The sequence below is a fragment of the Diachasma alloeum genome, unplaced genomic scaffold (genome assembly GCF_001412515.2).
Source record: "Diachasma alloeum isolate Michigan unplaced genomic scaffold, Dall2.0 Dall_scaffold_00213, whole genome shotgun sequence".
Taxonomy (NCBI): domain Eukaryota; kingdom Metazoa; phylum Arthropoda; class Insecta; order Hymenoptera; family Braconidae; genus Diachasma; species Diachasma alloeum.
Window position 1 is genome coordinate 269,910 of NW_021680378.1, and position 15,253 is coordinate 285,162.

Below are 15,253 nucleotides of genomic sequence, written 5' to 3' on the forward strand. Positions count from 1 at the left end.
ATCATTGTAAAATGTCCGCAAATTTAGGGTTAAATGGAACTCAAATGACACCTCTGATGTTCTGCTTCAAAAATAGAAAAGGATTTCACTGGATAAAAAATAGCCAAAGTACCTTTTACAGTTTGGCACAGATCACACTATAAATTCATCCATTTTCAATCATCAAATTTTCCATTTAAACTGCGTGAGAAAAATTTGAAAAAAATTATAAATATTCAGCGTCATTGAAATTACATTTTGCACAGAATTATTATTTTTTAAACATTCGTTGTTTATAAATACATAATTGAAATGGTTGAAAATTTCGGGAACCTTATTTTCTTAGGCATATGAAATCGATTTTTAGTAAGTTCTGAATATAAATAAATTTGTTACGGTTCCGAACAAATGATTATTATGTTGGAAAATTGATTGGTTGTAAATTATTTACAAAAAACGCCTCTAATCTTCAACAATTGCAATTTTTTAATTATTTCATCAATCTTTCCAAAAGGAAACTTTATCATTTTTTTTTTCAGATTTTTAAAATGGTTTCTAACGGTTTAATATCGAGATTCAAATTCAGACCTGCAAAGATTGAATAATAAAATCATCGTAAAATGTTCAGAAATTTAGGGTCAAATGGGGCTCAAATGAAACCTCTGATATTCTACTTCAAAAGTAATTTATAGAAAAATAGCCAAAGGACTTGGATACCCTTAACCGTTTAGTACGTCTCAAGAATCTTCTGAATTTCAAAAAACCTGCTATGCAGCACCATTCAAATAATCACCCGTAAAGAAATCATCGTCCTCATCTCCCCGAAAATTCAGGTGTCTTCCACCACCTGAGCCCCTGAAATTCCCAAAAAGCAAGAGGTAAAATGATCCTTAACGAGTGCGCAAAAAGAATGGTGTTGCAGGTAAGCCCATAAACCCCTGCGAAACGGCAAAAACCGATGAAGTCAGTAGAAAAACTGAGTGCAACCGAAAAACCCAATGGGCGTGTCGTCAGCAAAGTAGTTACAGTCCCCGAAGTCTCCCCCCATTGGTCAGTGCCTTGCGCAGGTAGAGGCGCAGTATGGCTCTACCCCCACCACCTGGCGCACATTTCGAATGAGAAGAAGGTATCTCAAGTGTTTGACCTGCAGCATCCTGATGGTTGAATTTCGCTGGAAGGCGGAGCTTCAAGGTTGGTTAGGTATCACAGACGAGGAGTGAGGTACTTCAGTCGGGATCAGCGAGTCAGAACATCATCATCCGGAGTTCAGCCTGGTCCAGAGCAAATTCAGTTACTCGTGATCACTTCCGAGGGTTGTGATTTTTTCAATCGTTACCAGTGATTTCAGTGTTTTTTTTTAAGTTTATCCAGTGATTTAAAGGATTATTTTCGCGAGGTGGAAGGTGTGAAGTGATTCGTTGCAATTCTTGGACTACATGACATGACGATCACCACTAACTTTCCAATGATGCGACCTTATGCCGGATATCCCTTCCAGGGTGAGTGACTTATTTTTTTCACGATGTTTTACTTTGGTTTAGGAATTTTTTGGGGTCTTTTCGAGGTCTTTGCTTCCGAATGGAAGATTTTTAATTGTTCAAATTTAAGTTTTGGATTTTTGTGTTGTATCGATCCAGTCTGATGCAACAAGTCAAAACTGCAATTTTTCGTTTCTCGTTCGTAAAGCTTCTGTTCAATTGTTCGGTAATGAATGAATGGAATTGAATCTTTTTTTAAAATGTGAGTATTGTTGAGCCCTATCGATAGCCACTAATTAAAATTGCATTAATTGATTAGTTTTTTAATTTTGGAATTTTTTCGAAAATCCGTCGTCTCGCGAAAATTAAAAAAAAATGTTCTGAATTGATTGAATGATGGCTTTAAAAATATGTTTGAATGTCCTTTTGACCGAGTTCGAAGATGAAGGCGATGACGATAATCGTTATTTTGATTTATTTGAAAATTTGCGAAAATTTTGTATTTTTGAAAATCAGAATTCCGGGGATATCGTTGAATATCATGCTTCAAATGAATCCAATCATAGCTTAAAATGTTTGTTTTAACGCTGTTAAGTCGAACTTAAAGGATGAATACGATAGCTACATTGGTTAATTTCATTTTTATGATGATTGCTAAAAAATTTGATGTTCTTGATGATTGTTTCTTTAACTGTTATATTTCAAATTCATTCAAGGATGTATAAATAAAATTGTTCTATTGACATTTTATGGAAGGGCTGCGAGGAGAGATAGGACTGTAAAAAAGACAATCGGTTGTATAGAAGAAAGGGATAATAAGAATAATGATGATGATAACATTGAACTAAGTTGAAAATCTGGCAAAATTACTCCAAAACAAATCTTCTTCAATTGAATAAAATGAAATAAATAATTAATTACACTGATAGAATGATTCATTTATTCCAAACGAGATTCGTTAACTATTAACGAATAGTAGAGTTGAATATGACCAAATGAATATTCGTTAATAGTTAACGAATGGTTCACTTGAATGGCGAAAGTCAAGTGAAACAAGGCTCCTCGAATGTACATTCCTTAACTATTAACGAAGGAACATTTGGTGGGATCGAATAGACCCTAACCTCCAACCAAAATCCATTCGTTAACAATAACTAATCCGTTCGATCAGTGTATACACGACAAAAGAAATTGATGTGCAAAACAACCATTAGCATACTTCATATTGCTAATTTATTAGCAAAAATAACTACACTATATGCGATAGAAGAATTTCCCACTTGTTTTTAATTTTTTACTGCACGGAAAAAAAAATTGGATGAAAATTGCCCAGAAATTTGTGGCAAATTTTACTGTGCGAAAAATTAACGACGTTTTACGGGCAGTGTGATGAATGACTTGTTTGGTAATTTTCCTTCAATTTTTTTCTCCGTGTGCAGAAAAATTGGTAGGGTAAACAGGCCAATACCTGGACGGTTAAGAAAACGTTGTACTTCATTAAAGGATTTAAAATCGATGAGGTAGCTAAATGAATAAAAGATGAGTTCTAGACCTGAAAGAATATATGAATCAGAAAAAAACGATAAATTGAAGTGGAAAAAATGAAGAGAAGGATAATTGAATGAGGGAAAAGTGGAATATCGTCCACATCCCACGTACGAAATGCCAGTGTTGGAGAAACGGGCCAAGCCTGGCACAAGCCTGGGCTTGCCAAGCCTGGGCGCCCAGGCTTGGACCGAGGTTCGGCCATCCCTGGGGACCAGGGCTTGAGTCTCGGGAGAAGGGCAGGTAACCGAGCCTTGGTTGACAGATCTGGCCCAGCCTTGGCCGGACACTGGCATGCCGGAGCTCGATAACCAAGCCTCAGCCAGCGGTGGCCCGGAGCTTGGTCATTGGGCTCCAGCCGTTGGTGTAACTGTAAGGGTTAAGTCGTAAGGGTGAGATGATGAGAATGGAATCATAGGGGTGGAATCATAAGGGTAAAATCTGAAGAGTAAAATTGTAAGGGTCAAATCGCAATAATGGAAAGGGGCGAAAAAATCATAAGACTGACATTCTGAGGGTTGAATGGTAAGGGTGGAAACTTGAGGGTAAAATATTAAGGGTGTAATCGTAAAAAAATGGTGACATTGTAGGTGTTGAAGTCACATGTTACTCGCTAATTATTACGAAAAGAAGAAGAATCGTCATTCAACAGTAATCCTAATTGTTACAATTATTATTGTAATTAATAATAATAATAATTATTATTCATTATTGAATTAATTTACCGATTAAACTGTAGTTGAATCACTTAATATTTCTATCAACTGAATAATAAAACATTCAAGTCGAAAAAAACCGAGATGGAATTAATATGGAAGATTTGAAGTAGAGGTTTTACGAATTGCGCGGTAGACTAGTGGTTAGGGCGTCGGATTAGTAGTCGTGAGGTCGTGGGTTCGAGCCCACGTTAGGGGGTAATATTTTAAGTTAACAAAATCGGTTTTTCAGCGATGATTGCGTTAGGGTTTGGTAGGTAGGGCACAATGAATACTAAAAATCATCCTAAAAAGTGTTAATTATTTTGTTTTTGTTATTATTGATAATTGCCATGAATAGTTTGGCAGCCAGTGCGGCACCAGTCACATGCCGGTATTGATTTTTTTTCCTCGTTGAACCTATTACGAATGTTGAGGAGTAATATTAAATTACTTGTATTTCAATCACCCATATTGTCATATTCATGTAATTAAGTAATGTTTAATTGAGCCTGGCCAACGACTGGCAACCAACGCTGGGCCGAGATGGGCGCCCAGACCTGGCCCGATGTTATCATTCCAGGTTTCAACCAAGTCTGGCGCGGTCCCGGTTGAGGAACGGGTCCCGAAGTTCGGCAGGCCGGCCACCGGGCTTGGGCCAAGCTCGGCCCATTCGTTTTTTCGTACGTGGGATTCCCAGTAACTGGACGCTAGGGCCAGTAGATGGACGGTGGATGGCCAATACATGGACGGCCTGGAGGAACATAGAATGTTCATCCAGTTTATACAAACATGTGAATTTTGTTTTATTGAGTGTGAAGAAATACAAGGCCAAATAGATTCTTAATCTTCGGGATGCGATTTTCCTCCTGAAAATATTGTGCTATTTCCCACACCTGACTCTTTCGGAACAGAACTTTTTTTTCTCCACGATACTTTGTCACTGATGCTTAGTAAATTGGAGCGCCACGCAACCCAGCACTGTACCTCCCGAATATTTTATTGTTTTCTTGCTGTAATGTTGATATTTCGAAAAAACATTTCATCACGCGATTATACATTAGTGTTATTATTGATAATGATAATAAACCGTACAGTTTTCATTCTATTATTTTTAGAATATTCAATAAAAGGTGAAATCGTCCAGGTACTGGCCCGAGTCCAGCTATTGGCCTGTTCACCCTATTGGATGGGGATTTCTTCGGATAGGGGACAATCGCTTAATTAATTTTCACTCCAAAAATTGTATTCTCGATCCTGAATATTTGGGGACATTGTTCGCTAGAGGGGGCGGAAAGGATTTCTCAATCTACCTCACTGGAGGGACCGGAAAATTTATATTAACGAGACAGACCATAAATTTATGGGCTGTACATCATCGGGCAGTCCTTCACTACCTGAAATTTTCCGGGCGGAATGGTTATTTTGAGTCTTCACATTTCGCCACATGTGACGTTCCATTCGAAAATGAATATAACATTGAATTATCTACAACAAAAATACAGCAATCCAGAAAAGTACTTCATTCTTCAAATGTTTCCGTTATTTTTTCTCCTCTTATTCCAATATTTTTTCTAATACTCATAAATGACAGCTCCCAAAAGTCGCAAAACTAGAAGTGAGTCTCAAATAGAGTCGTCAAATTTTTTTTAAGGGTCATCCCCAAAAAAAGTACATTTTAACGCAAATACAGCGTTAAATCACCACCTCTAGAGTTCAATTGTCCCTTGAAAAGCGTAAAATGTCCTCTGGGTCCTTCGGTAACTGAGGTAAAGTTATTCTTTGAAATATTCGGGGATACCTGAGGCCAGGCGTGCGGCCAGAATAACGGATTCACTTTTACCAGGGGGTCCATATTTTATTGCACCTCATAATTCAATATTTTTCGTCGAGCCCCCCCCCCCCCCCCCCCCCCCNCCCCCCCCCTCCGCCTATTATGCGTGCAGAGGTTCCCTCGATTTCCCAGAATTTTCGAAAAATTTTATTGCCATTTTTATTCCCTCACACATATTTTTTGATGTTGGTCACATTTAATTGACATTTAAAAACTGTAATGAAAATTGGAGTGAAATTAATAGCCCGTGAAGAAGTTGAGAAGTGAAATTGGCTTGAGGGTATAATCATAATTGGCCGGTCGTTAAGCCGTCGGATAACCGTCGACTTTATCAAATCTCAGTCATAACTGTTTCAACTTTATTCGGGATCATAAAACGCCAGACCGAATCGAATCAATGACATTGTATTTTTCTATTCATTCTTGTTGTATTATTTTTCCAGATCTTTCATCAATCCCAGGTCAAGGACGTGTCAATCAATTGGGAGGGATCTTCATCAATGGCCGTCCATTGCCGAATAGTGTTCGACATCAGATCATCATGATGTCTCATCAGAATATTCGACCTTGTGAAATTTCCAGGTGAGATTTTTCCCGTTAAAATGTAAGCATTCCAACAATGAAATTGGCCGCGGCAATAATGATTTATTAATAATTTTATTATTGCACACATAATGATAATACATGAGGGTAATGAAACATTTTCACTGTTCACACTCTTTGCTGCATCAGAGACTCAAACTCAAGTGACGTATGGGTGCCTACTGCCACATCTTTTACTAGCGTTGATGCCCTTCCGTTATGCTTTTTTCCATTTCTTCCATTCATTTCGTTCTTTTCCAAAGATTAATTATTCATCATTATTCTTATTGTGTTGAGATTGATGGAACCAATGCATGTTAGTTCTTCACCTGTTCAATTTCAATATTTCATTAAGTGATTTTTCGTTTTTTTTTCTATGAAATTCGAAGATTTTGTAGAATTGTCAGGAAAATTTCGAAGAATTTCTCGATTTTTTATCAATTATTGTAGTCAATACTTTGAGAGAGGTTCATTGCTTTCTTGAATTTCTATTTTGAATTCAAGAAAATGTTTTGAAATCCGCGCCCTTTTCCCTACCAATTGCGGTCATGAAAATGGATCTTCATAGTTCCCATTTGAGTTCCGAATCCGACTTTTGGAGTATCGATTTTCATTCGAGTGCTTATTCGACATTTTGGTGCCTCTTTTATTATATAAAATTCCTAATATTCGTTCCTTGTTCTTTATTATTTTTCCGTTGCGTGCCCGGTTTCAATCATGTTTCATCCCCTCCATGCGTCCGAGCGTCGCGACATGCGAATCGACTTTTCATACAATCGATTCTCATTCGAGTTCTCATTCGCGTGTTCATTCGAGATTTTTTCGCCTCTCTATTATTCGAGTTCTCATTCGAGTGTTCATTCGAGATTTTTTCGCCTCTCTATTATTATATAGGATTATATAGGATATACACGGAGAGAAAAATCTTTCAAAAATTAGTGTATCTTCTCACGAACGCATGAGACGTGCCGAAGGGGACGCCTGAAAGTCGAGGGAGACACTGAAATTGTACATTTCGACACTAGGCCGCGAAGAACTTTTCTGGCGAATATGAGGTTACAGGACGAGCCGAAGGTGAGTTTAATTGGTAATCATGTGAGGTAGAAAAGTTCCCACGGCCGCGTGTCGAACAATATTTTTTTGTCGTTAGGCCCGAGAAAGTGGTATTCCGTACTGGAAAATTCATATGTTGCATCCTAATTTTTGTGAGTGATGCACTAATTTTTCATGCGTTTTCCGTAGTTTCTCATGTGACTCTTCCGAAAAACTGAGTGACCAGCATTGTTTTTTCTCATTGATGAAATACACTAATTTTTAAGGAAGGTTCTTTTTCCTTTTCAATGTATTTTTCTCTCCGTGTACACTCTAGTCATCTGGAACATTCCAATCGCTCTACAATTCTATTCCTTCTGCTCCAGAATATACGATTTTATTGTTCTCTTCATTTCTCGAGAATTCAACAAAATGTTTCCCGTGAAATTCAATCGATAATGGGAGATTCTGCATTACCGGCGGGGTTCCTTGAAGATTGTAGATTGTGATGAACCGGAAACTGAAGAAAGAATGGCCAGAGGAAGATTTTATTGAGACGAATCTACACTGTTAGAAAATTACTCTTGAAATTTCAAATGAAAAAAGTTGAAATTTTTGAGGAAATTCTAGAAAATTTTTTTTTGTCTTTCATGTAACAAAGTTACATGAAATTTCTGTATATTTTTTTTTATTCGTTTATTTAAGCTCGCTGTATAACAACTCAGGTCTTAAGCGACTACTACTATATGCGACTATATAAATTTGAAATCAGTGTGAAAAAAAATATACAGAAATATATAATGTTGTAAGGTAATGTTTTTCAAGTGCCAGGGAACAATCCTGTTCTTTTGAAGAATTGAATTGTTCTGTTACATCCTTCTTGATTCTGTATATTTCTTCATTGCGAACTCAGTTAATTTCTTGAATATTCAAGTAAATCTCGATTCTCAGATCCATTCGTCACTGAAAAACCTTGAAAATTTTGAAAATTCAAGTAACAATTTTCTAAATTCTCAATCTATTGAAAATTGAATTGTATGTGATGTTCAATTTTCACGATGAATTTGGAAATTCAAGCTTTCATTACACTAGCGAAGAAACTAGCGAAAGATTTGAATTAGACGAATCTAGAAGTATACTAGTGATACCGCGAGACATTTCATGAGACATCGCGAGGCAAAACTTTGGAGAAATGATTTCGTTCTCAATGAACATGTAAATCTTTGCACTCGTCTCAGTCTCAAAATACGCAATATCGACGCCTCTCGTGATGACTCCGAGTCAATTTATTTCATCTCGGTTTCCAGTTTTTCATGTTTTTATATGTAGAAAACCGAGACGAGACAATCCGAGACAAAAACCGAGATTTTATATTGAAAAACACGAAAAACTTGAGACCAGGATGAGATAAATTGACTCTGAGTCATCACGAGAGGAGTCGATACTGCGTATTTCGAGACTGAGACGAGAGCAATGATTTCCGTATTTATTGAGAACGAGATCATCCCTCCAAAGTTTTGCCTCATAAAGTGTCTCGCGGCATCACTAAAGTAGGAAAATATATTTTAAAATCATGTGCAAACTCTTTCCCACAATCAATTAATTAATTCCCAATTACCGATGATTTACAGAAAGCTTCGAGTGTCTCACGGCTGCGTATCAAAAATTCTGAATCGTTATCAAGAAACTGGGAGCATTCGTCCCGGTGTAATCGGTGGTAGCAAGCCACGTACAGCAACACCGGAGATAGCAAGTCGTATCGAAGAATATAAACGTGAAAATCCTAGGATATTTCACTGGGATGTGCGGGACAGGCTGATCAAAGAAGGTATGTGCGACCGTACGACATTGCCAAGTGCATCGGTTATATCGAGACTGATTAGGGGAAAGGACTGCGAGGACGATGCTACTGCAAAACTTGCCGACGGTGAGTGGCATATTAGTTTCAAGTAGAGATGCAAAATGACCGCCATTCATCAGATCGCGTTATATTAGCAAAAAATGATGTGACGGTCATGTGACACACAAACGCGAAAACGCGAAAAAAATCCGAACAAGAAAACGCGTGACACAATTTGGTCATCTCTTTTTTATTATAAAAGACAGAAGACGGAAAATGCGCAAAAATTCCGAAAAAATGAACGCGTGACGTATTTTAACATTTCCTTCTTATTATAGAATAACAAAAATGTTCGCGTAATCATGAGTTGTGTCCTGATACTTTAACAGTTAATTTTTGCGAAAACGCGAATAAATTCCGAACAAGAAAACGCGTGACACAATTTGGTCATCTCTTTTTTATTATAAAAGACAGAAGACGGAAAATGCGCAAAAATTCCGAAAATTCCGAAAACATGAACGCGTGACGTATTTTAACATTTCCTTCTTATGATAGAATAATGAATATGTCCGCATTATCATGAGTTGTATCCTAGTGTTTTGACAATTCATTATTGAGAAAACGCGAAAAAATCCGAAAAAAATGAACGCGTGACACATTGTGGCCCTCTTCTTTTTACTATAGAGACAGAAGATAGAAAACGCGAAAAAAATCGGCAAAAATAAACGCGTGACACATTGTAACCATCTCCTTTGTATTATAGATTATAGAAATGTTAGCGAATTGAACGTTTGCGGGCGAAATTGTTAGGTTTCGATGAGAATTCCGGGGGGAGGGGGAGGGATGTTCAACGGTAGCTCTTGATCGAGTCTGTAATTTTCTTCGCCGCCTCACCGTGGGGAGCCCTATGAGCATCACACACGGCGTCATGATTAATACTGGGTTCTGCATCAATTTTTCTTCTCCTCATGTAAAAAAATGGATCGTTCTAGAAAAGTGATGTTTTGTATCATCCATTTTTTGCTATTTACGAAATACAAGTTGGTGGGATACGATGGGTCAGTGTTTGTGTGAAAAATTTTCCACCCAGAGTCGATATATTTTCTCTCGTAAATTTTTCGTTACCCCCGTTGTGAGTGACTAGTCGGCGTGAGATCAAAGAGACTCGTGGGTCACTGTAAGTTGATAGGCAGCCAACGGGGGTCGATTGTGTGGCGGTGGATTTTTGTTTTTTTTTTCTTCCTCAGTCGGACGATATATTGTTTCACTCTGACACCTTGTGGTCATTCTATATACGCGAGAATGAATGAATAGAGGTGGGAAAAAAAGAAAAGAAAGGATCTGAAGTTATTTTGACGAATCCAAAGCTACCCCCTGTCCAAAAAAATTAAATTAGACGATGAAAAGAAAAATTAAACCCAAAGTTCATTAGTAAAATCAGAATTCATTGAAGGGCTTCAGCATATTTTATGAAAATTGAATCCTCCCCAAATAAAAGACACGGAAAAATACGGCACCGGGAATAGTCGCGTGTCGAATGAGCATTTAGTAACGGAGAGGAGCGTCCCGACGTCGAGGCGTCGTCGCCCGATTAGGCGCGCATTCTATCGTAACGTCTTCGCATGAAAAAACTCTCTCATCGCGACTGAGATGCCACCTCCTAATTACCCAATGCCGTTTACAAAATTGCGCTGAAAAAATGATCTATTTTGCGCGGAAGGATAAAAACTGGTTTTTGTTGATCACCTGTTCGCGCTTTCTGTGGCAAAACGAACCGTCGAAGAGCCTCCGGAGCGAAAACAAGTCGATGGGAGTCAGATTGAAATGAGCAAAAGAACATTGGGAGAAGAATTCAGCATTGACGCGGTAGAACGGTTCAAACGGTTCGGATAGCAAACTTTTGGTGATAATCTTTTTTGTGGAGCAAATTGAGAGCTACAAAACTGATGAATACGAAAATTTCGCCATCTCCCTTAGATTCGGAGATATTCTTCAGAAACTCAGCTAACCTGTATGAAACCGTATCGGTGTGATGGCCACCAATCACAGCGCGCCTCGCGATTGGTGAGAAATGGTCACGTGGCTATTCCCTCACTCCTGATGCGTCAGGACCGTTGTATTGCGTTGTGATACGTAATAGAAGTTTTGATAGATAGACAACAAATAATCAGAGATAAAAAAAGAAAAAATGTCAGTGATGAAGAGTCAGTGCCTAAAAAAAGAAAAACGAATGAAAGTTCATTAAAAAGTGTATGTGGAAGTCCGGGTAAATACATGAAACAAAGAGAGATACCTTCAAATTGTGAAATGAATCCAGATCATTTTGCAGCAAAAAAGAGATAAAATTGATGAAAAACGAACGAAAATGGTCTTCAAATATTGAGAATTATCCAGTGTCTCCATTTGTTGAAAATCGAAGTCCTGTTTATGATTTGGAGATTGACACCAACGAGATGTCTTATTTCAAATTGCTTCTTTTCTTTCTTAAATTTGTTTCTTCCTATCTACCTAGAAATTTATTATTCCTTTAAAAAAAAATTTATATTTTGGACTCTTGTATTCAAACATGCGCTTAGCGCTACGACACTGTTTGCGCGCACGCTTCTCAGCCCCTTCCACGTCCGTCGTCCGGCCCCCGTAGGTAGTGGGGATAGGATTGCGAGTCAGAAGATTAGCGATGTTCAGGAGAAAAGTAGGACATTCGAAAAATGCAGCCAAATTCATGAATTTTTTTCACATATTGTTTAATCGATTTCGGCGCCCCTTGCAAAATTTTAGAAACCCCAGGATCAGGACAGCAACAAAAGTGAATTCTAAAGTTGCTACGTATACATGAGGTTAAAGGGACCATCGATAACGGGTACATTTTCCCTACATTATCGACCAGTCGGCAAAAAATATTTAAATTATCGATCACCCATTTAACCTCATATGCAAACAGCAACTTTAAAATTCATTTTTGTTGTTGTCCTGAAGCTGGGGTTTCTGAAATTTTGCAAGGGGTGCCTAAATGGATTAAATAGTATGTGAAAAAAGTTCCATTAAATTGGCTGCATTTTTCGAATATTCTACTTCTCGCTTAAGCATCGTTGAAAACCACATGAAAATTTCGAAAAAACAAACTCACCTAATTAGCAATGCTCACCGATTCCTCCACTCCTTCCAGGAAAAACATCGGAATCAGACGCCGAGAGTGAGCCAGGGGTCGTGCTAAAACGTAAGCAACGAAGAAGTCGCACGACATTTACCGCCCAGCAACTGGACGAACTGGAAAGGGCGTTCGAGAGAACCCACTATCCCGACATTTACACACGCGAAGAGTTAGCCCAGAGGACGAAATTGACTGAGAACAGAATCCAAGTGTGGTTCAGCAATCGTCGGGCACGACTGAGGAAGCAGAGTTCCTCGGCGTCTTCATCGGGCTACTACGGCTCAGTGCCTTATCCATCAGCAACCGCAGCCACTTCTTACGTTCTCCACCCATCGGCCAGTGGACACTCGCACGCAGCGACCGCTGCAGCTGCCGCTGCGAGTCTACCAGCACCTAGTCACTCGATGCATCTGCAATCTCTGGGGCAGACCATTTCGGAGACTGCCTTCACCTCTGGCCAAGGTTTGTATCGTTGTTTAAGATGTTTCGAAATTTCGAACACTTTCATTACATGCACGGAGAAAAAAGAGCAAAATTACCGAACAAGTCAAGTAATCGCGGAGCGAGCTCAATTTTTAGTATTTTTCCGCACTAATTTTCACTTTTCCTCGTCCGGGGATTGGTATTGGCCCTTCCCCAAACTCGCAAAAGTGAAAATCACTACGGGAAAATATCGTTCACGACTAGTACCGTGGGGTTTTTTTACTCGCATGGTTGGCCAGTCCTCGCCTTCGACCCGGACGACAACTCCACGCGAGTAAAAAACCCCGTGTAACTCGCCCTGAAATATACTATTTTGTCCCTATCGGGAAACAAGTGCGACACGAATAGTCAATTTTTCTCCCCTGGCCCGGGAAAATTGACTGAACGTGATGGAAATTTGTGCCGAAACTGTAAAATTTACCCCGGAGTCTACCAAAAATTATCCCAGTGAACGTGAATCATTGCTCCATATCGCGTACAATTTTCAGAGCTGGGCACTAATCCATGAAAATCAAATAGAAATACTATTAAAAATGGTTCAGTACGGTGAAATGCTATTTGAAATATATATTTCAAGTTGGCTATTTCGGTCGATCAATATTTATGTCTTTTTGAAATTGAAATAAAACAGTTATTTGATATTTCTTTTCAACGATAGAGAAAATAAAATAGTATTTATCACAATCAAAGACATTTTACGACCGATATATTCAACATCTATATTATCCCCTGGGCTATTCTACTCGGTCAACCTTAGATGTTATTAAGGCATAAATTACATGGAAAATGGGATGCTATATGCTATCCATCGACTTTCCGGACCTCTATACGAGGGTAATAATTGAATAATGCACAAATCAAACAGACGATGCGGGATCATACCCCACTTGTGTGCGAGCCCGTGTGCCTCCGAATTTTTTAATTTGTGCATTGATAATTATTCAATTATTACCCTCGTATAGAGGTCCGAAAAGTCGATGGATAGCATATAGCATCCCACTTTCCATGTAATTTATGCCTTAAAAACATCTAAGGTTGACCGAGTAGAATAGCCCAGGGGATAATATAGAAATAGTATTTACTATTTTATTTCACTATTTGGCTGTTCGGTTTTACATGAAATAGTTTTTTTCTTACGAATAAATACGAATAAATGTCCTTTTCCTCTCCCTGATCATGTTCAGTGATCTCTCGTGATGACGTAATTGCAATAAATTTCGAAGAATTGGCTGAATCGACGGATTTATCGCCGTTCCTCCATGGGTTATTTGCCGTGACTATCAGTAAAGACGGGACTATAGCATTCCACGTCTTGTGACATCACCCGAGATTGTTGCATAGAATTTTGGAGTAGGTAGGAGGACATCACATGAAAAATTCATATTTCTCATATGATAATCATTTCGTTCGTCGCGTATTTTATATCTTGAAAAATTATTGTTTCTGATTATTGTTTCTCACTTTTTATCGTTGTTTCTGTTCTAATTTCTTCTCCAGAAAAGAAAAACGTTCAAGCAATGAAAACCAACTCAAGAAAATGCGATCAATTATTTCAAACTGTCTGAATTATTCTGGATTATTTCAATACGATCTTTGATCGAATTATTTAAATACTATTTCAAATTTTCCATATTTCATCAGCTGACAATAGAAATTATTTTCAAATAGTATTTCTTTGAGTCCAACTCTTTAAATACCATGTTATTTGCGATGTTCAATACTTCCAAAATAGCAATTAGTCATAAATATTTGAAATAATTTCTCAAACAGTATTTTGTCCAGCTCTGAACGAATCGTAAAATATCCTCCATAGACTAGTATTTTTTCATTGAATTATATTTCGCTCCACGATTACCTTTCGTATAGTAAAATTTACCGCAATTTTCTAGGTAATTTCAATCCATCTTTTCTCTCCGTGTAGCTGGGTCAATATTCATATCAATAATTTCTCCATCAGATCTCTACGGTTCGTCCCATCACACCGCCATACCCCACCAGCTAGCAGCGGCAATGGCCGAGTCAAATCGTCTCCCCTCAGCAATTCCCCCAAGTGTCCCCTACGAATCCAAATTCGAGCCCAAATTCGAGCCCAAGTACGAAACTAAATACGAAATCCCCGCCTCCTACCCGCCCACAACCCTCTTTCCCCCAGTCACAACTGTTCCGATAAGCCACCACGTGACTCACCATCAAGTATCACCACCAGTTACCGTGCCCTCAACGACTTATCAACAGCCTGGCCACCATCAACTCCCCCCAACCCCAAATTCACTGGTCACGATGATGGGGCCAAACTCTGGTAGCTCTAATCCACCTACTGATCAGTTGACTCCCAGTGAATTGTCCATCGGCTCTGTATCACCGATTCATCATCCTGGTCAGCATATTCATGCCCAGGGACAACAGCAGGGTGTGCAGGGTAACCAGGATAACGAATCAACGCCATCTTGGAACTTGCCAATTCCAAGTGGATCTAGGGTGGGATTGCCACCGACACCACCCACCAGTCTTCCACAAACGCAAACCCATGCATCTGGTAATCATCATCAGGGCTTTGGACACTATACCACTAGTGGGTTTCAACAGTCGGCTAGGCCGACCCCTACGCATCAACCGTTCTACGGCTGGTACTGA

General features: G+C 38.8%; 1 protein-coding gene across 1 annotated transcript; it reads left to right on the forward strand.

Moving 5' to 3' along the window:
• The first annotated feature begins 1,417 nt into the window (after positions 1–1,417).
• LOC107036992 (protein gooseberry-like) lies at positions 1,418–15,253 on the forward strand. The gene is made up of 6 exons (XM_015255298.2): positions 1,418–1,478; positions 5,975–6,113; positions 8,777–9,072; positions 12,152–12,598; positions 14,577–14,671; positions 14,708–15,253. The coding sequence occupies exons 1-6, from the start codon at positions 1,421–1,423 to the stop codon at positions 15,251–15,253; spliced, it is 1,581 nt and encodes a 526-aa protein (XP_015110784.1). The 5' UTR covers positions 1,418–1,420.